Source organism: Vipera berus, assembly GCF_964194415.1.
Source record: "Vipera berus genome assembly, chromosome: 1".
NCBI lineage: Eukaryota > Metazoa > Chordata > Lepidosauria > Squamata > Viperidae > Vipera > Vipera berus.
In genome coordinates this window covers 118,212,591-118,232,197 of record NC_138202.1, presented here as the reverse complement: position 1 = coordinate 118,232,197, position 19,607 = coordinate 118,212,591, and the positions used below count along the sequence as shown (strand labels likewise).

Genomic DNA, 19,607 nt, shown 5'->3' with positions numbered 1-19,607 from the left:
GTTTCTATTTTGTTTAGAGAAATGGAAATCTATCGGTTGTTCAGGGTTGGGGAGCCTGTGGTCCTCTAGAAACTGCTAAACTGCAACTCTCTGCAGCCCAGTCAATACGTCTAATGATGGAGAACGCTGGGAACAACAGTTCAACATCCTCTAGAAGGCCACAGGTTCCCCACCCTGCTCAAAAACTGTCCAATCTATCAATATAATAAAGATTTAAAAGCCTCAATGGATTAAACATGTATTTAAGTCTAAGAAAACGCTAATGGAAAACGTAAGAAGCAAGATAAACTGCCACTGTTGTTTAAAAACCGTGAACAGTATTTAGACTTAGTAATAGGAAAAGAAATTTAACTGATGCTTCTCTTCTACTTCATCCTCTTCCATTCTTAGGGAAGATTTGGTCCCTTGGGGAAAAAAGACAATGGGATAAGCAAGGAAAAGAAAGCCAACTCACAGGGCTTTCTTCTTCTTGAACAGACAGCCCTGCTTAGATTAGAAGGACTACCCCATTTTAACCTGAGAGGCAGACCATTCTACCAAACTAGGGCAATACCCTTGCACCCATTCTCAAGTGCAAAAGATTCCATCCAGTGGCAAAACTTACACAGCAGCATAGAGACTTCCACAGGCAGAATGGAAAAAGCCTCGTACCATGGTGTGAAGAATGAAGGTCACAAACTGTACGGGAAGAGACAAAGAAAGAATGAGGAAACCAACAGGAGTCATTAAATGAAAGATAAGCTAAGGAGCTGGTGAGGGAAGGAAAACAGCGCTGAGGCAGCAGAAGAGCATTATCAAACAGAGGGAATATCAAGGAAAATCAAGAGAGGAATGAAGAACGTAACAGAGGTTACCTGCACAGGAAGGTTGTTGATCAAGCAGGTGATACCAAACCCAACCAACAGAAAGTTGGTGGTGACAAAAGCTCGGATAGCATTGGTGAGCTTCTGGATCTTAAGGTAGCGGACTTTAGGTGGAATTCCTTTCATCTCAGGACTAGGAAGATAAAGGAAAGTCATCATCGGTCCTTCTGTTAAATGCCCCAGCATCTCTACCCTCAAGCATGGGTTCCATTTGACATTTGGAAATTATCAAAGTCTCACTTGATAGATCCAGCACGGTTTGTATTTCCTGGTGCATCCACACAATCCTTTATGCGCCAGTCCATCACATAGCCAATGAAGGGACAAGTGAGAAGACATAATAACTGCATGACACCAAAGATGGAAGAGTAGAAACTGACTGTCCAGCAAAAAGGAAGGAGAGAAGGAATGAGAAAATAATCCAAAAAACCAGGAGAAACGCTCCTTCCCTAACCAAAATAAATCATTTTGGAGCCCTGAGGCACATTATTCTAAGCTCACAGGGGGAGGGGAGGGAGGATGAGACAGAAGTATAAAACCACATCGTAACAGAAATGAGACCTTCATTCAGAACAGCAGAAATTCTCTGGTCCAGCTTATTTACACACTTGGATCAACCTGCTGACCATCATTTTATGCCTTGTTTTCCCCCTTTTGCCTTGCACTCCCCAGTCCATAACAGGAAGCTCCTGTTAACACTGACAGTGGTAATGATGGCTCTGCTGTTTCAGCACTCTGATTTCACTAATGTGAAAAAATCATCCCCCTACATCTACCCATTAATCAGAGAACATGGAGGGGGCAGATATTTAGCAGTGCATGAGCTCACAGCAATGGCTAGAAATTTTTTTTGAAGGACATGGAGAATATTTGGAAGGTTTGTTTCCTAGGAAATGGAAGATTTCACCTTAAAGCTTGGACAGAGAACTGTATATAGAAGTCCTTTATCAGATTACATTACACATATACTTTGAGAGACCTATCTTAGCCCCAGGCAATTAAGGCTCCTGCCTGTGTTCTTGGCTTTATCCTCCAATTCTTCTGGCACTGGAATAAAAAGAAAGGAAAGAAAAAGCTCACATCAGATTAACCAGATTTATTTTCAGGATAGAACTGTCAACTAGAAGTTCACTAAGCAGGAAGAAACAACCTGATCCTTCTCTCTCATTGCTTCCTTTTTCCCCTGCATTGCTTCCAGACACCCTTCCCCATTGAGCTCACCAGGGTCCACGCCACCCGTCACCTGGAACTCCAGCATCTTGTTCATAGCTGCCATGTAGAAGATGATACGCAGCTGGGTCATGCCCATTGTGATGAGGCTCCACAGAAAGATGGGAGAACAGACACTGTGGCAGAAGGGGATGGAGCCTGCATCCAGAAGGATGATGTTAGAATGCTTTTCCAACAAACAAATGAATATCCTTTCCCCTTACGCTGTACTTATTAGGGAGGAATTGGATTGTGTCTCAGATAAGACTTCTCCATAAGGTGCTTTATGGCTATACCCTCCCAAAAAAAGTAAGCTGTCACAGCCAATCTATCTGGCATCAGATCTAGAAAGACTGGTCTAAACAATCCTTTCTTAGCACTCTGCTTTTCAACAAGTTAGGTAATAAAAGATTCATCTGAGAGTCAGAGATTATATGATCTCTTAGGAATGTACTGGTGATTTCAGCTAGCTAGACAGAAGGCTTTAACAGTTCTGAAAGGCCAGTGATGCTTAATGCACAGGAAGTCCTCACTGAACAACATTTCCCCTGTTTGGCACTGAAAATGTAATTTTTTTGACCAGTCTTGTAGCAATTGCAATGTCTCTGCGATCATGTGGTTTTTAGCATGGGGCACTTCGTAACCAGAGGTCATTTGCAACCAGTGGAGTGTCCCATGGTCACATAATCATTATCCACCTACTTCACAACCAGTTTCTGACAAGCAAAGTCAATGGAGAAACCAGCAGTAAAATTGTAGCTGGGATCACATGATGTTTTGCTTAGAGAAGAAGTTGCCAGTCCCGACTCTGGTTAAGTAAGGGCCACCTACAAGCAGAGAAGATTTCCGTTTCACAGAATTTGTATCTTAATCAATTAAATAAATCTTTTCTGTTATTTGTAAACCTGGATTGAACTCAAGCTCCACAAAGGTACTGGTCACATAACTTACTTATTTACAAGTTTCACTTTTTCCCTGGCTGATCTTCTAACCTATACTGCTACAGGATGGCTACCGGTAGAAACCTAGAGAGAAAAGACTGTGTTCCTTTACGAAAACAGTGCAGAGTTAATTCAATTTGGCAAGAGCCTTGGTGGAGCAGTGGGCTAATGCCTCCTTAAGTAACACCAGCTGCCTGCAATTAGTGCAGGTTCGAGTCCCACCAGGCTCAAGGTTGACTCAGCCTTCCATCCTTCCGAGGTAGGTAAAATGAGGACCCAGATTGTTGGGGGCAATAAGCTGACTTTGTAATAATGCCGCTTGGGGTGTGTGTGAAAGCCCTAATAAGCAGGCATATACATAGAATGAAGGCTACTGCTAAGCTTGTAAGCCGCCCTGAGTCTTCGGAGAAGGGCGGGATATAAATGGAATTAAAATTAAAAAATTACAACACCAGTTTTTTTGTTGGTTTGCTTGTTTGTTTGTTTGTTTGTTTGCTCAAAAGAACAGCAGTTGGACTGGTGATACATATCACTCCTATTTCTACCTTGAATATTGTTTTGTTTTCTTTTTCCAGTCACCACTGCCAAGAACAGGCAAAGGAGGTGTTTCCCTCCAAAATTAGGACTGAAGCCAACAAGCAAAAATGCTCGGGCTGTCTCCTGCCAACAGATGGAGCCAGATGCCAGGGTCTGTCCTGAGCTGTGGCAGCCACAGCTAACAATCACCCCTGATGCCATAGGCCCAAAGCTGGAGAGAGGAGGAACAGCTGGGAGGGAAGATATAACTTAGTGCCCAATCTACGAACTACGGGAGCTCCCATTTCTTAGGAAGACGGGTACCAGCCCCCAAACCACCAGCAACCCTTCTGGAAGCCGCTTGCAAGCCAGGCACATGACAAAACAAAATGCAAGATTTGTGGAAAAGGCCCTTTGCCCACATCCTCTCCCGGCATAGCTTCTCTCACGGAGCCGAGGGATGGCAAGGCAAGAAGAGGACTCACGCTGGGCTGATTTGGTGGCCCCTTGGAAGAGGTCCTGCACTGATGGGTAGAGTGCCTTCTTCACACCCTCCAGCTGCGGCTCTCTCTGGCTTAGCCGCTGCCCCACAGCCGTCACGTGCAAGTAGAATCGGTCACCGGTCACCTTGTGATCTAGAGCTAGGCTGCTCAGTTTGATCTTCTTCCTGTTTCAGGGATAAAGGATCCAGGAGGAGGAGGAGAAGAAGGAGAGATAGAGTTGGACTCACACACTGAACAAAGCCTGTACATGACGGCACAGTGGTTAGAATGTAGTACTGCGGGCTAACTCACTGCTCACTCCAGGGGTTTGATCCTAATGGGCTCAAGGTGGACTCAGCCTTCCATCCTTCCAAGGTCGGTAAAATGAGGACCCAGATTGTTAGGGGCAATACGCTGACTCTGTAAACTGCTTAGAGAAGGCTGTAAAGCACTATGAAGCAGTATATAAGTCTAAAGTGCTATTGGTATTGCTACATGGACTGTTTGGCTTTTGGTAGTCTCTCAAGTGAATCCAGCCTTCATGAGTTATACATACAGTGATCATCTTTTATTTGGAAAAACAGAGGACAAACCTGAAAAGGGGGCAAATATGAAAGAGGTCTGTAGGCATTAAAAAGGTTTATGTTTATAATTATGCCTTACAAAGGAACATTTAAGAGCAAAACAAAAAAACATAAATAAATAAATAAATCTAAAACTTTTTCTGAAATAAAGGATCATCATTTATAACTAAGGGCATATAGGACCATTGTAGTTAAAAAGTATAGTAAATGAATTTTGACTTAATCACATAAAACGCAGCTTGTTTAATAAACTACAAGTACGCAAATCACAGTGTACATAATATATGACTGGACAGGAACGATCGTCTCATAGTAGCTACAACCAAGCCTACTGCAGCTGATAAAAAACGGGTTTTTCCTCCCTTGATTTCTGCTACTTGGCAGAAAAACCCGAGGTGAAGAAAGGACAAGACAGCCTGAAGCACAACAGACCAGGGCTTTTCAACCAGGGGTTGGATTCTTATGTGATTTTGTGACTTTGAAGTTCTGGGATTTGTGCAATGCGGGCTTTGTGTTCTTAAGGAGTGTTTGGTAATTTCTATTGTGGCTGATGTCCGGTGTTGAATTTTGGTTTCTAATTTTATTGCTCTGCTATTGTTAGCTGTAAGTTTTGCTGCAAGGGATTTCAAAGTATTTTTGTCCTGAATGGATTTTGCCTGTAGCATTCATTTACTTAATGAATGGAGCCATTTGGGAAGGCTACCTTAGCCTGCAGCCAGTACTTGCTATATTTGTTTTTGTTTTTTTTCTTACGTAGAGGCCTGCTCCTTAACTTTCCTTTCTAACCAGTAGCTAATTCTTAAAGAGGAAAGCGCCTTTTTAAGCTAGTTCCCTCAGCGGCTTGTCTTTTCTGTCTCTGGAGGCTTTTCCTTGTTTGAAAATATTGTGTGTGTGTGTGTGTGTGTGTGTGTGTGTGTGTGTGTGTGTGTGTGTGTGTCAAATTCTTCCTTCAGAAGGAAGGCAATGGGAATGAGAAAGAGGGAGACACGGAAGGAGGGAGGGAAGGAAAAGAAAGGGAGGAGGGAGGGAAATTGGAATGAAAGGGAGGGAGGGAGGGAGGGAAATCCCGCCTTAGCACTTGGCCATCAGCAGCCCTGCCAATGACTTTGCTTGTCAAAAGGTTGCAAAACTGGATCACATGACCCTGGGACATTGTGACCATCATAAATATGAATCAGTTGCCAAGCATCCAAATATAAATCACATGACTGCAACGGTCATAAATGTGAAAAATGGTCATAAGTCACTTCAGTGCCATTGTAACTTTGAACAGTCACTAAGCAAATTGTTGTAAGTCAAGGACTATCTGTACTTTATCACTTTTTTCCTTTTTTTTGGTCATCAAGTTTTTGATACCTTGCTAGGTGGTACTCGAATATTGTCATATCCTAAAAGTGGTACAATTGGTGAAATGGTTGAAAAACCCTGCAACAGAACATGTACCGGACGAGCCTGATGGGACCCAAGCCAAATACAAGCAGTGCATCAGGGAGAGTCTCAAGACTTGTGAACTATTCCAAGAAAAAACAAGCCTCTCTTCAAAGGCAAATACCTTGGGGCTGAAAAGAAAAGCTGAGCCAAGGCTGGCATCAACATCTGGCACCTTTAAGAACCTGCCAAGATTTGGATGGGGTATATACTATGCCTGTTTCTGGAAGAGTGCCAGATATTTGGATAGACCATCTTTTTCATCCCCTCTGAGTCTCTGACCCAGGAGAATATTACAGAAGTAAGAACCATTCTCAAAGCCTGACGTTCCACTGCACGCTAAACTTTCTGTTCATCACCAACCAGTCAGAATATCATAAGCAACCAGTAGCAAGCCTGTTTTCTGCAATACACACTTAACAAAGATGTACATTTTAGCAAAAGGTAGAAGAAATCAAGCCAACACAAGGCAGCCAAAGCATGCCATCAGAAGACAGACAAAGCAATTCAGAAGGAAACAGAGAGTCTGTGAAGGAAGCTTTGCAGAACCTGATACATCTCTCTTTAATACTACTTAAGATACTAAAGCAGAGAATGCTGACCCTGATGGGCAAGAAATTGCAAATCAGCCCATCTTCCACTTGGTGTAATGTGCTGTAACTATCCACAAGCTGATGTGCTCCTGAACTCCCAAAGTTTCTAATGAACGTGGCAAATAGGTAGAAATTAAGGATAATAAATACAACCCATCCGATGGGGATAGGTGCAGGGAGGGAGAATAGCCACAATATAAATTCTTGAGAATCATCACTCTTGCACTCTATTTGCTAGATGGTTTACCTGTAGAAAACATGTATAACTTTGATTGGCTAGAGCTACATTGCCGTGCAATTCCTACTTACGTATAGTTGGCCTCTTCTGGAGCTGGGAAGGACTCCTTAGGCCAGTTGATCAGGCAGTTGAGGTAGATGAGGCAAGCCAGGCCTGACCAGACAAGCATGATAACGATGAACGAAACTCCTGCATCATAGATCAGCTAATAGCAATAGGACAAGAGGCAAAATAAACATCTGGAATAGTAGAAAAGCCACAGAGAAAGAATGGGATGACTTTGGACATTCCAATAAGTAGTCATAGAAGAGGCTGATGAATTATTTAATATCTATACAATATCTACAGTATACTATTCCTGTGGATTCTGTGCACACAGTTGAAAACGTGCATCCATCTCTTCACTTAAGCTTGGAAAGCAATGACAGATGTCGTCTATGGAAATTCTCAGTCATCCAGATTATGGTTGCCCCAAAGGTGTTTTTCCAAAGAGAACTTGACTTTCTTGGTTTTTTCTTTGAAAACATTTCACTTATCATCCTTAGAATTGAAGAAGGTTCTTGGATGAGAAACAAAATGTTTTCAAGGGGAAAAAACCCCCAAGAAAGTCCAGTTGCCTTTTGAAAAGCACCTTTGGAATAACAGATGATATGTCAATCAGGCCTGCTTCTACTCTCCTTTCCTCTTCCCAGTGGTAGAATATCCTTTGCTGGTAGACCACACATCTGGATTCCTCATGTGTCTCTCTCAGCCTAATGATGAAAAGCTTTCTGTATCATCAGCCAAGAGAGAAGAACGTAGACGTACAACCCACAGCTGCCTTTGACTTTCCAGATCAGGAATTTGGGATTAGAACTTTCCTTGCTGCATCATCCAGTCCTACTACATACCTTAACCCCAGGAAATGTAACAGCAGAAGAAGCATAAGAGCCAATCAAAAGGGCCATGAAAGTAGAACGCAAGTTTCCAAACATGTTGGGCAGCTGAAGAGATATAAAAAGAAGCAACAATAAACAGAAATATACTCCCTAGTCTGGTCCTTTCAAATTACTCTTTTATTCTGAAGTCTTGTAGACCATAACGGGCATCAGCTTCGGTACCAAAAAGCTGGATCCTTCACTATGTTCCATATTCTCATCTAAATCATCCCCATTTCTCCCTCTAAATTCTAATTTTGCATCAAAGATACATATTCAAACCAAAGGTATTATTGTTGCCTAACAAATTACAGTGCACAGCTTCACTTGTGTACTCAATAGCCAAGACCCAATGAAGTAAGTGGCCTAGGGTAGTAGCATTAGCTAACTAATACAATGTTTATTTTAAAATGATATACTACTTCCTTGAAAAACTCAAAGCCTAAAAACCAGCAATTAAAACAATACTATATTGTTTAAAGTATATTGCACATTAAAACATTATAGGTAATATACAGACTCTATAACAAACTAATAAGAAAGGTAGCAATAGAAGATCTACAAATCACAGCAACATTATACTTAAAAGACTGAAGAAAAAACAAAAATATATTTGCTTAGCACTGAGTCAATACAGTAATCACTCACTTGGGAGACCTTTCCAAAGTCTCTTGAAGATGACCTTGTCAGGTCAACATCTAATGGAAGAGGGATTCCTTTAGATACTACAGTCCCAAACTTATAAAGGGCTAAAACCAGCATCTTGAAGTGGAAATAAATTGCATGACTATGGGGATCATAAAGAACTGGCATGATATGTTCATATTGCCCAGTTCCTTTCAATGCTCTTGCTACCAGAGTTCTGTGCTAACTGAACCTGCTGAGCCATCTTCAAGGGTAGCCTCATGTACATACATCTGATTACAATAATCCAACAACAAATATTTAGGATATGGATTATTGTTTTGAAGCTACTGTATGTATATCCAGTTAGGGCTGTAGCTAGCATATCAGCCTAAACCAGGGATCTTCAAACTTGGCCCTTTTATGACTTGTGGATTTCAACTCCCAGAATTCCTCAGCCAGGCAAGCTGGCTGAGGAATTCTGGGAGTTGAAGTCAACAAGTCATAAAAGGGCCAAGTTTGAAGACCCCTGGCCTAAACTGATAAAGGAACTACGTGCCACAAAGGCTACTTAACCCTTTGCTATGAACCTGATCCTTTAAGGCAGACATGTCAAACACAAGGCCCGGGGGCCAGATCCGGCCCGCGGTGGTTTCATGGGGCCCCCGAAGCCATCCTGGAAACAATGAGGGAATGGCCCCCGCTGCCTTGGCCCTGGCCCAGAGACCCTCCTTCTGCCAGAGACCCCCAGATCTGTCCCACTCCTGCCCAGGCCCCCATAGGCACCCTTGATGCCAATGATGTAGAGCTGGCCATGCCCACCCAGTAGGCCATACGCACTCCAGCTGCGCCCACCCAGTAGGCCGCGCCCACCCTGGCCATACCCCCCCGCCCCCCCAAGGGCAACCACAATGCTGATGTGGCCCTCAATGAAATTGAGTTTGACACCCCTGCTTTAAGGCACATGCAAAACTATTCAGAACAGACCCTGGGTACAAATGTCACTAATAGCACACTGTCTTTTCTGAATTGAGCTTCAATTTGTTACTCTTCATCATCCAGTCCCTTTTCAAATGAAGTCCCTCATTCCATGTACGTATTGACCAACATGGAGGATACAATGGAACCTGTGAAGCCCCATAATGGCCAGTCAGAAGTCCTCCATTATCACCTTTTGCAGACAGCCGTCCAGAAATGAGTAGAACCACATTAAGGCTGTTCTGCCTATAGTTAAGCTGTTTAATGTCTCCAGAAAGATTCCATGGTTGATAGACAGCTGCTGAAAGAAGCTGGGGAATCAATAAAGTTTCACTCCCCCATCTTCTCCAGGCAGATTGTCAAGGCAGTTTCCCTGTCAAAACCCCTAAACCTGATTGAAGTGGATTTAGTAAATCCATCAGCACCTGCAACTAATCAGCTGTCATCTTTGTCCAGGAAGAGAATGCTGGCTACTGGCCTAAAAATTATATAGATCTTCTAGAACAGACATGTCAAACTCGCGACATCATGTGACGTCACGCAATGTATTGGGACGGTTTTGCCATTGCCGGCAATGGGGTGGGCACAGCTTCCGCATGACGCGTCCGGCCTGCAGGCCGGCAGTTTGACACCCCTGTTCTAAAATCACTGATATTATTCCCAGGAATGGGCTCACTACACCTTTTTTTAATGAGGTTACGATCATTTATCTAAGCAGGATTTATAACTTTAGACCAAGCTGAGCATGTCATTCTTGCTGAATACAATAAGCCATAAGGGATAACAGGCAAACAGATGTGGGGCTGGCTGACTTGCTCAAACACTCAAACAGTGTTAACAGGCCCTAAAAATAAAATATCCAAAGAAATCTGATGAAAACTGAGCCCTGAACACGTCTACAAATTGGTCTGAAGCTGCAGTCTAAATGATGATTGTGATCAATAGTTAACATGACGCGGCTAGCCATCAAAGATTATGATCTGTATTCAGCTGGATCCCAAACAACCCTCAACTATTCAGAAAAACTGTGCTGGATGACACTGGGAAGAGAAGCAATGATGGAAGAGAAACTGCTTTTTGCTTCCATCATCACCACAAAGTATGTTTGATAATGAGCTCTTGTGTTTGATCAGATTCAGGATGTGTTTTTCCTCCACTTGGGTATTAGTCATCTCCTGACTTGCCCTCGTGTGTATCAGGGGATTGAACAGGCTGTATGGCATGGGAGAAAATGTTCAGGAGCAATAATCAATCTCTACATTCCACATGCAGCCAAATCATCAACACCAACCACATTAGCTGAAAAATCTCCCCCCAAAGCCTTCTGAAATCCATCCACCTCCTGGGAACAGGGGCAGGCTACTCTAACAGGTTTCCCACCTCTGCAGAGAGGAACAGTCTCAATAAGAAGTAGTCTAAGTGTAACAAGAGAGCAGACATAAAGCAGATGTCACCATCCTTTTGCCCAGTAGAAGTACAAAAAACAAATCCCTGAAATCCAGCACAGGCCAGGTAATACAGGGATGAACATTAAAGCATCCCAGGAGTCTTCGAAATTAAGTTCTAAACAATCTCCATCACTCAGATTGAGAGGCTGTTGGATTGTGGAGGGATGATATAGTCCTCAATTTACCACCACAACTGAGCCCAAATTTTCCATTGCTAAATGAGACAGTTAAGTGAATTTTGTCCCAATTTTACCTTTCTTGCCACATTTGTTAAGTGAATCGTTGCAGTTGCTAAGTTAATAAACACAGTTGTTAAGTGAATCTGGCTTCCCCATTAACCCTCTTTGTCAGAAGGTCACAAAAGTTGATCACATGATCCCGGGACACTGCAACCATCATAAATATGAACCAGTTGCCAGGCATCCAAATTTTGACCTCATGACCATGCTGCAATGCTGCAATGGTCGTAAGTATGAAAAAACGGTCATAAGTCACTTTTCTCAGTGCCGTTGTAACTTTGAATGGTCACTAAACAAATACTTGTAAGTTGAGGACTACCTGTACTATCCGTTTTAAGCTTGTTTCCTTCCCTCTAGAAGAGCTGCAAGGAAGGCATGGTGCCAAACATAACATTGGACTTGGGTAAACAGTGAAGCAGAAAATGGCTCTTTCTCCAATTCCCTAATATATGCCTCTCTCCAAGGTAAAGGAAAAGGTGTGGCACCTTATTCTGCCTGCTCACTGGCTGGTACTCACCACCTGTACCTTGAGGGTGTTTTTCTGCCTATTCCAAAAAACACATTGGTCTCCTAGTGAAGCAGGTGTAATCCTTGTATGTTTTGAGATAGCAATGTTTTTGAGATAGCAATGGGGCAGAGTTTTTAAGCAGAGGGCTTAGAAGAGCTGTTGGTCAGGTCACCTAGACAAGCAAACAGGGACAGAGAACTTCCTGCCAAGGTCATAATCCTTACTCCTTACAACATGGGCTTTGCAGAACCCGAAATGACCAGGGCCACCCTGTGCCTTTATCAATAATGAACAACAGGAAATTCCAGCAGATACAGATCTTTGAGCCCCAGCTGATAAAGTACCACTAATGTCTCTTTTGTATGGCTCTTAAAGGCACAGGGTATCTTTGGTCACCCAAATTTCACAGTATTGCCTCATAATACATGGCATTCAAGGAATCTCAAGTAGGAGAAGAGACCCATGACTTCTACCAGCTACCAGAGTAATATATACCAGGGGTCCCCAATCCCTGGTCTGTGGACCAGTACTGGGCTGCTGCATGCCAGCAACCGGTCCGCACAAACAAGCAAAGCCCCATTCATGGGATGCAGGCAGCACACAAAACCACGCACTCTCGGGTCCATGGAAAAAACTTCTCTCCATGGAACCAATCCCTGGTGCCCAAAAGATTGGGGACCTCTGACATATACCGCACAGCCCATACACCTTATACCATCTTATACACACAGCCCAACAAGGAAAATTTAGAAACTCACATTACACAGAGAGAGCAAAATGTTTAAAACTGTATGTTTGAGTTCTACCATTTGTTACACAAGGGTTAAAAATTACTAAATTTTACAACTACAGATATTTAAATTCACTTATCTCTGTAAATTACTTAAATTATATGAACACAGAGAAATGCTAATGAGAGCCAGTAGGGCTGAGAGATTTAACATAAAAATGTGGTTGTTAACTGTGATTCAAAGGAATAATGTTCAGATTTTTAATGCTTTTATCCTATAACATTTTGTTTTGCTTTAGATTTACCTCTAGCAAATAAAGGGAAAAAATAAGCACTTCTGTCTGCTGATGGAGGATTGCATAAATGGATAATGCTCCGAACAGAAAGAGAGAAATCTAGCATGTCAGGAAATACTAGACATCCCATGCCCTGTTAGGTCATTGTTATAGAGATATTTCCTTACCTAATCAGAGAAACTGAATTAGCAAACAGTAATGGAAGCAGCAGCAATTTCTGATTTCCTGCTGGCTTCCTCATTGAATTTCCTTGTGAGAAGCTGGCAAAGAGCTTTAGGAATCCCTAACTTACTTATTTAAGTTCCTTCCTTCCTTCCTCCCTCTCTCCGTCCCTCCCTCCCTTCCCTAGCTGCCTTCCCTCTCTCCCTGTTATTCTGACATTATCTTTCTTCCTCCCTTTTTCCTTCATGCTATCCTTCCTTCCATTTCTCCTTCTCTTCCTGCCTCCCTCCTTCCTCCCTTCCTTGCATCCTTCCATCCTTTTCTCTCTCCCTTCCCCTTCCTTCCCTCCCTCCTCCCTGTCATCAGAGTGCATAACAGGTGTTGTGTGGTGGGAAAGACACTCAAAGGGGGTGGTGCGAGCCAGGGAAAGCACTTAGGGGGTGGCACAGATCATAGGAACACATGGGAGGATTGGCATGGGCTGAATAGGATGGGGGGGTTCTTCCTTCCTTCCCTAGCAGGCAGGGAAATGGCTACTGCTGGGTGGGGGAGGGAGCAAGGGATTATGAGAGTGGCTGGGAAACTGCCATGGAATATTCCAAATGAACATCACATGACCAAAGCAGCACAACATCAGCCTGAAGCAGCCACAGTCTTCACAATTTATTCCCTTGAAATTCATGGGCTCTGGATTTTGCCCACATTCTGTAAGTTAACCCATTTGAGGTATCTCAGTTTAAAAACTTTTACCTATAATGCACTGTTTCACCAAATTAAAAGTCATGACAATAGGAGTTTTAGTAGTATTAGATAAGACTATACTAATATTCTAAATATATGTTTTCTTTGTGCAAGAATGTTTTTCTATTTGTCTGAAAAAACACCCAGCCTTTCAAAGGGGCATAAAGATTTTATTCTACTCCCTAGTTGTTATGCTTGAGCATCAGGTTCCAAAGCAATGCTATATTTATTCTCTATGCTACAAAAGCAAACTCTTGTGCCAAGAAAAGCCATGGATATTTTGTAAATTCCCTATTGTTGGGGTGAGCAATAGTTTTAAAGCAGAGCCAAAACTTACGAGTTGTTTAATTTTTTTTCATCTTTTGACAACCACAGGTATTGTGGCTGGTACTGTGACTTTTCTCACCAAGGGTCTGGGGTTTGTTTTTTGGGAGAATGGAAGAAGAAAAGTTAAGGAAGAAATAAATACTTTAATTGTCATGGAAGCTCATTACATCAATTTTGTTCCTTACTATGGACGAAATGGTCAGAGAACTCTATTATTAAAAAGCTATGGTTGTATCACCAAAATTGGGCAGTACAATTTGGGAGCAAAAAAAGTGGAGCTGAAAGCCCTACTTAAATCTGTCAGCCATGGGAAACCCTATCTGTGATCTTTACTATTTATTTGCAGTTTGGTTGGTTCACAGAGCAGCTTAATAGAGTCCAGTTTCAAACTTACAAAGGCATTATTGGCACTTCTTTCATTTGGAAAAAAAAATATTCAGAATCTGCTGCTCATTGCTTAATGCAGAGGATTTTTAATCAGTGATGATCAGTATTAAAATTATTTTTGGCTTTTTTACTGTAATAAGGAACACTGAGAGAAAGAGAAAGACAAGCACATTTTCAGGGTAATTCTATGAGCTTAGTACTTTGAGCAGCCATTAGGACAACAATAATAGATGGGCAAATAGGTCAACAGCATAACAATAGCTAAAGAAACAAGCCTGTGGAGAAAACTCAGCATCTTTCCAGAGAATGGTTCAAGGCCTGCTGTAAAAACAATGCCTCCCTGAAAACCATGTGTGATTACGATTATGTGTCTTGCACAGTCCCGTCAAAATACATATTTTTTAAGAGACAAGTCACTATCAGATCAGAGATCACACCCCTGCCTAAACAGGCTACTCATATGGTCAGGGATGCAACTTTATGGTGCAGCTATAAAATCATTAACTCACGGCATAGATTCTCATAGATCGTTATGCTTTTGTAAAGAGATGCTCATATCTGCATCCACAAACTACTTGATGAATTATAAATTCTGGAATCAAGCAATTGGTCCCTGTGATTTTTTTCAGGCAGATTTTTTTATTTTTTTATTTTATCAAGGTGTATTATCATCCTCCACATCATCCAATATTTACATCATATTTGTTGGCCAGCTGTCTCACAAAAGCCAGAGAAACAGAGTTTTGTGTGTAGTATTGCCAACACTGCTATGTGGTATTTTTTTTTTAGATTCCAGCTTTAAAATGTTATTTGATGAATGTGAAGCACTCCTGTACTATCTTCTGTAATGCTTTAAAGAAAGTGCATTTTACCGAGGTTTAGTGGGCTGTTTTAAAGACATGCGGGCAGGGACATACAAATGGGTGCCACATGAGCGATCCCTCTGAGCCCAAACTGCAAAGCTTTAATTACCATTGTGAAAACAAAAACCACTCAAACCTGAAGCACAGATGCCAAAAGATGCTCTCGGGTATTACACAGAAGTTATGCAAATTGATTTGAAGGAATCCCAAAGAATGGGTTTTGCACCAGCAAACTCACAGCAGTAGAAGAAAATCCCCCCCACACACACACACACTCTGATATCACCTTTCCCTTAATGACACCAGTGCCACTTTCTAAGGAACATCTGAATGGACTGCTAGACAGACTTCCAGGGGCAACAAGGGTGAGTTAACAAACCCCTTTCATAATTCTCTCTTCTGCTACTGAAGGTGTCTACCTGCAACAGGAACAGTCTCAATAGATTTCACAGTGCAATTTCAATTCTGATAGACGTGCATAAAATCACTGTAAAAAAATTATCCTGAATGTACACCGTGCAAAAACAGATCTGAAGCACAAATTGTCAAGAAAGTTTTTTTCCCCCTCTTTTTAAAAAATGCCAACGAGGAAGAACAGCTGTATGCTTTTTCAAAATTGTGCTGAGACAGAGATTTATCTTTGGCACATAGCCTTTTTCTCCCCTCCCCTCCCCTCCACACAAGTAAAAACGATGTAGAATTTAGAATTACGTACGTCCTTCCTCTGATCCTGAAGCACAATGCATCCTGGCTTTTACACGGAAAGTCTGAGTATCCTAATCGTGACTAATCAGTGCTCTCTAGCATCTTCTAGGTGCCAGACAGCACACGATGCATTACAAAAATTATGGATCCATGCTTCTTGGAACTGCTTTGGTCCAAACAGTTAGATTTGAAGCACACATTCATTGTTTTACAAGCAAACTACAGTGGCTATTTAATCAGCCCTGCCAGCCATGAATACAAAAATCACGCAATATAAAGCTCTAACAAGACTGACACGCTGCAGAGCCCATCAGTGAAGAAATGACACCATGCTGGTGCTCAGAGATGTGCTTTCTCTGAGGCTGTTCCCGCCCTCTGGAGCACCATCCGCTCCACCCAGCTCAACGTGGCCTGTTAGGAAGGCCTTGATAGTTTTCTTCAATATATTTTGGGACAGAGCAATTAATGACCTCACTTGGGGGGTATGTTGTTTTACACTGCTGTTTCCCCAATGTGAGTAGCTGATGTTCTTTTCTGCTATGCATGTTAAACCTGTTTAAATTTTAGTTTCTTATATCGGTATGCTGCTTAGAGCTGCTTCCATGGATAATAAACTCAAGCAAGCAAGCAATCAGGCAGCGGATCAAATTACAGGTGCAGCAATTCCCAGCAGAGCTGTGGCAACGGTAGAGACCTTCACACAGTCTGTCCTCCTTTCTGCAGACAGGCACTTAAAGCCACTGTTGCGTCAGTGGTGTTACAAAGTGCCAAATCTGTTCTTTTTAGAATACACCCCCTCAACAAGGAGGTGAAGTTTTACTAGAACAGCAATGGACCTTCTTTGCAACCTTGAACTTGCTTATGTCTCCTCTGGCTACAATACTAAACTTCGGATTCCCATTTGTTTTGATAAGAGGACCATACAGATGTGCACTGTAAACCTCAAATAAGCTGAACGATGTTTTAAAAACAAAAATAAGCCAACCTCTCTCACAACCCACTCAAGACAAGAATATCCCAGCCCAAGTCCACAAAGCAGCTGCCCTGTTTGAACTGCCACATTGGCAGAACTAATCGACTTCAATCATTCTGCCCACCTGATATGTTCAAGCAGAGTGGGAGGCAGTTCAGATCCCCTCAAAAACCCTCTCATCTTATGGGACTGAGGAAGCACACCTTCTGGATCATAGCTCCTGTCCTCTGGAAAGCCATACCCTTAAGACACGCAAGCTTCCCACTCTTCAATTTTTGCGGGAAATCTTTTAAGATCTACCTCTGTTCCTAGGCCCAGAGTTAAAGTATTAGTGGAGAACCCCATCACACACCCCGTGTGTTTGTATATGATTGCATTTTACTATGACTCTTTATACTGTGCTGTTATGTTTTAATTATATATTCGATATATGAAGTGAAGCTGCTATAATAACCCACCCATCATGGCCCTTGCCCCATTGCCCAGCCATCAAATAGTTCTTTGCTATCCTATCCCTGCAATCACTGTCAGAAAGAGCTCTACAAGGCACAAAAAAGAGGTTGGGGCAATGACTTTTCACTTTTAATGTAAGACAGTGAGAATTCAGGAAGAACCAGCTTCTAATCTATGACTGCACTATAAAAGAACTGGATCTAATTTATAGATCTGCTGTAAGCTTAGTGATCTGAGAAATTTCTCTTTTTTTGTTAAGTGCCTCCGGTAATCCTTACATTCTAAAAGACATGAGATTCCTGGTGTGTCTTTCAGTTCAGCCAAGAGTACATCTAGGCTCAATTAAGAATAAGTATGTAATCAATGTGTCTGAAATGAAGTGAAACAGACACGCCCAATCAAAACATGCCCAGACCCAAAGCTATGGTCTCAGCTTAGTAGAAATTTAGTAGAAAATTTTGGCAAAGCCAATAAATTACAGATTGTGCTTGAAAGTTCTCAGGTTGAGCAATATAGAGAATCTGAGTGAAAAGAACAAACAAATTAGGAGTCAGGCTCTGAACCCTAAGACAATAGACCTCTGTATCTTAAAATCCAGGGATGGGCAAAATAACCTAAGGCCAGAATGATCCCAGCCTGACCTTGGAACAGACTGTTCTAATCTTGCTGGAAGAATTCTAGTTAGACAGCAAAAGACTATTTGCGTACTTACAGTTAAGGAGGTGAACGTCAGGCAGATCCCACCAAAACCATTTAGGGAAAGGCCAAGAAAAATCAATGGAGAAAGAACTGGGAAGGAGAACAGAAATATGGGATGAGAAGATGGATGGAGTTCACAAGGAATGGAGGAGATTTGTGGGAAATAGAAGAAATATAAGGGAAGACTGAGTGGAATAGCAAAAAGAATTGAGAACATGATATAGATTTTTTTTAAGGAATAGATCCATCTTTTCTACAAATGTCCAGTTGGGGAAGACACAAGCTGTAATCTAGCACATTTGAAGAGATCAGGCTGGAGATAGTTGAAGGGATTTAAGATTGCCAATGGGAGAACCTGTCTTTTTAATATATCTAGATCCATTAAGGAGGATGCAGCCATAACCCTCTGAGGGCCATTTCTCTATGAATTGGACTTCTCATAGTGCACATGTGGGGCCAGAGGGGCAGGAAACCAAAATGGGTAGGTTTGAGTTGTATGACAGAACCAGAAGAACATTAGGGGAGAGGAAGGGAGGGAGGGAGGGGGAGAGAGGGGGGGGAGGGAGGGAGGGAGGGAGGAAAGGAAGGAAGGAAGGAAGGAAGGAAGGAAGGAAGGAAGGAAGGAAGGAAGGAAGGAAGGAAGGAAGGAAGGAAGGAAGGAAGGAAGGCTTTCACATTTGCAAGTAATTAAAAGTTACTAATTCAATTAACACAAAATTTCTTCTCACCTAATGGGTTGTAGGCAGCCAGAGCCATGAGAGCACAGGAGAGGGCAAAGCTGGCACTACAAAGAAAGTAATAGGTATATCAAATCATTGTTGGGCTAAGTTATGTCCTCAAAGCAGCTTTCCTCAAACTGTGCCCTTTTGATGTATAGATGACAACTCCCAGAATTCTAGTGGCCATACTGTGAGTTGCAGTGCAACACAACTGGAAAACTCCCGGTATGGAAATTCTGCCTCAGAAAGACACAGAAAATTATTGAAAACTGTTCCGCAATTATTTCACAATTATATCCTCCACCTTAAAAGCTGCAATCTGTTGTCAGTTCTCCCTCTCCCTCCAGTGCAATTTCTAAAGTTCACTTTCTAATACTTATTCATTTTCACTGAAATGAGATTTTGCCACCTAGTAACCTCCAGGCATTTTTTTGTTGGTCTTCCTAAGTATTTCCTTCAACAGGCCACCATGCTATTTGCCTCAGCCCAGAGACCTTTTTCCTCTTACCTGCCAACTAGGCGGAGTGGCCGGGGTCCAAATCGGTCCATCAAGATGCCAAGAGGCAAAGTGGCTGCACTCAAGAGAAAGGAGCCAATGGTGAAACCCAGGGTAAGCATTTCTTCCTGTTCTACACAGCTGAGCCAGGGATGGGACACGTTAAACACAATTGAAACATTGGTGTTATTCTTATCTAAAGGGGGAAAAATGGCAAAATAGATTAGGACATTGGTTTCAAATCCCACCGTTGCATCTATTCCATCCTAGGGCAGGATTGTTTTTCTGTTCCTAAAGAAGCACAATCAAGTCCTGTTGCACATCTTCCTTCTTGCTGCACTGAAGAAAACACAAAATTGTGGAGGTCTTTGATGCTCTCTGAGCTTGGTTGTTTTCTTGCAGACCTTGCCTTACCAAAATAGGTAACATCATCAGTAGTAGAAGGAAGTGGGGTTTGCTCTCATTTTATACACTAGTGGTTTGCCCTG

At 42.2% G+C, this 19,607-nt stretch overlaps 1 protein-coding gene across 5 annotated transcripts in view; it reads right to left on the bottom strand.

Moving 5' to 3' along the window:
* The window catches only part of SLC43A1 (solute carrier family 43 member 1), a 48,109-nt gene that overhangs the window by 16,222 nt on the left and 12,280 nt on the right, over window positions 1–19,607 (bottom strand). For all 5 annotated transcript variants that reach the window (XR_014025765.1, XR_014025766.1, XM_081322393.1 and 2 more), the window contains 11 exons: window positions 19,132–19,315; window positions 18,633–18,688; window positions 17,918–17,994; window positions 7,745–7,837; window positions 6,926–7,059; window positions 4,015–4,196; window positions 2,085–2,231; window positions 1,875–1,910; window positions 1,104–1,242; window positions 855–996; window positions 605–678 (listed from right to left, as the gene is read on the bottom strand). Coding sequence is in view for 3 of the 5 variants with exons in the window: in XM_081322393.1 (XP_081178519.1) it covers window positions 605–678; window positions 855–996; window positions 1,104–1,242; window positions 1,875–1,910; window positions 2,085–2,231; window positions 4,015–4,196; window positions 6,926–7,059; window positions 7,745–7,837; window positions 17,918–17,994; window positions 18,633–18,688; window positions 19,132–19,315 (1,264 nt within the window). In the remaining 2 variants the exon portion in view is untranslated. The remainder of the gene's footprint in view (window positions 1–604; window positions 679–854; window positions 997–1,103; window positions 1,243–1,874; window positions 1,911–2,084; window positions 2,232–4,014; window positions 4,197–6,925; window positions 7,060–7,744; window positions 7,838–17,917; window positions 17,995–18,632; window positions 18,689–19,131; window positions 19,316–19,607) is intronic.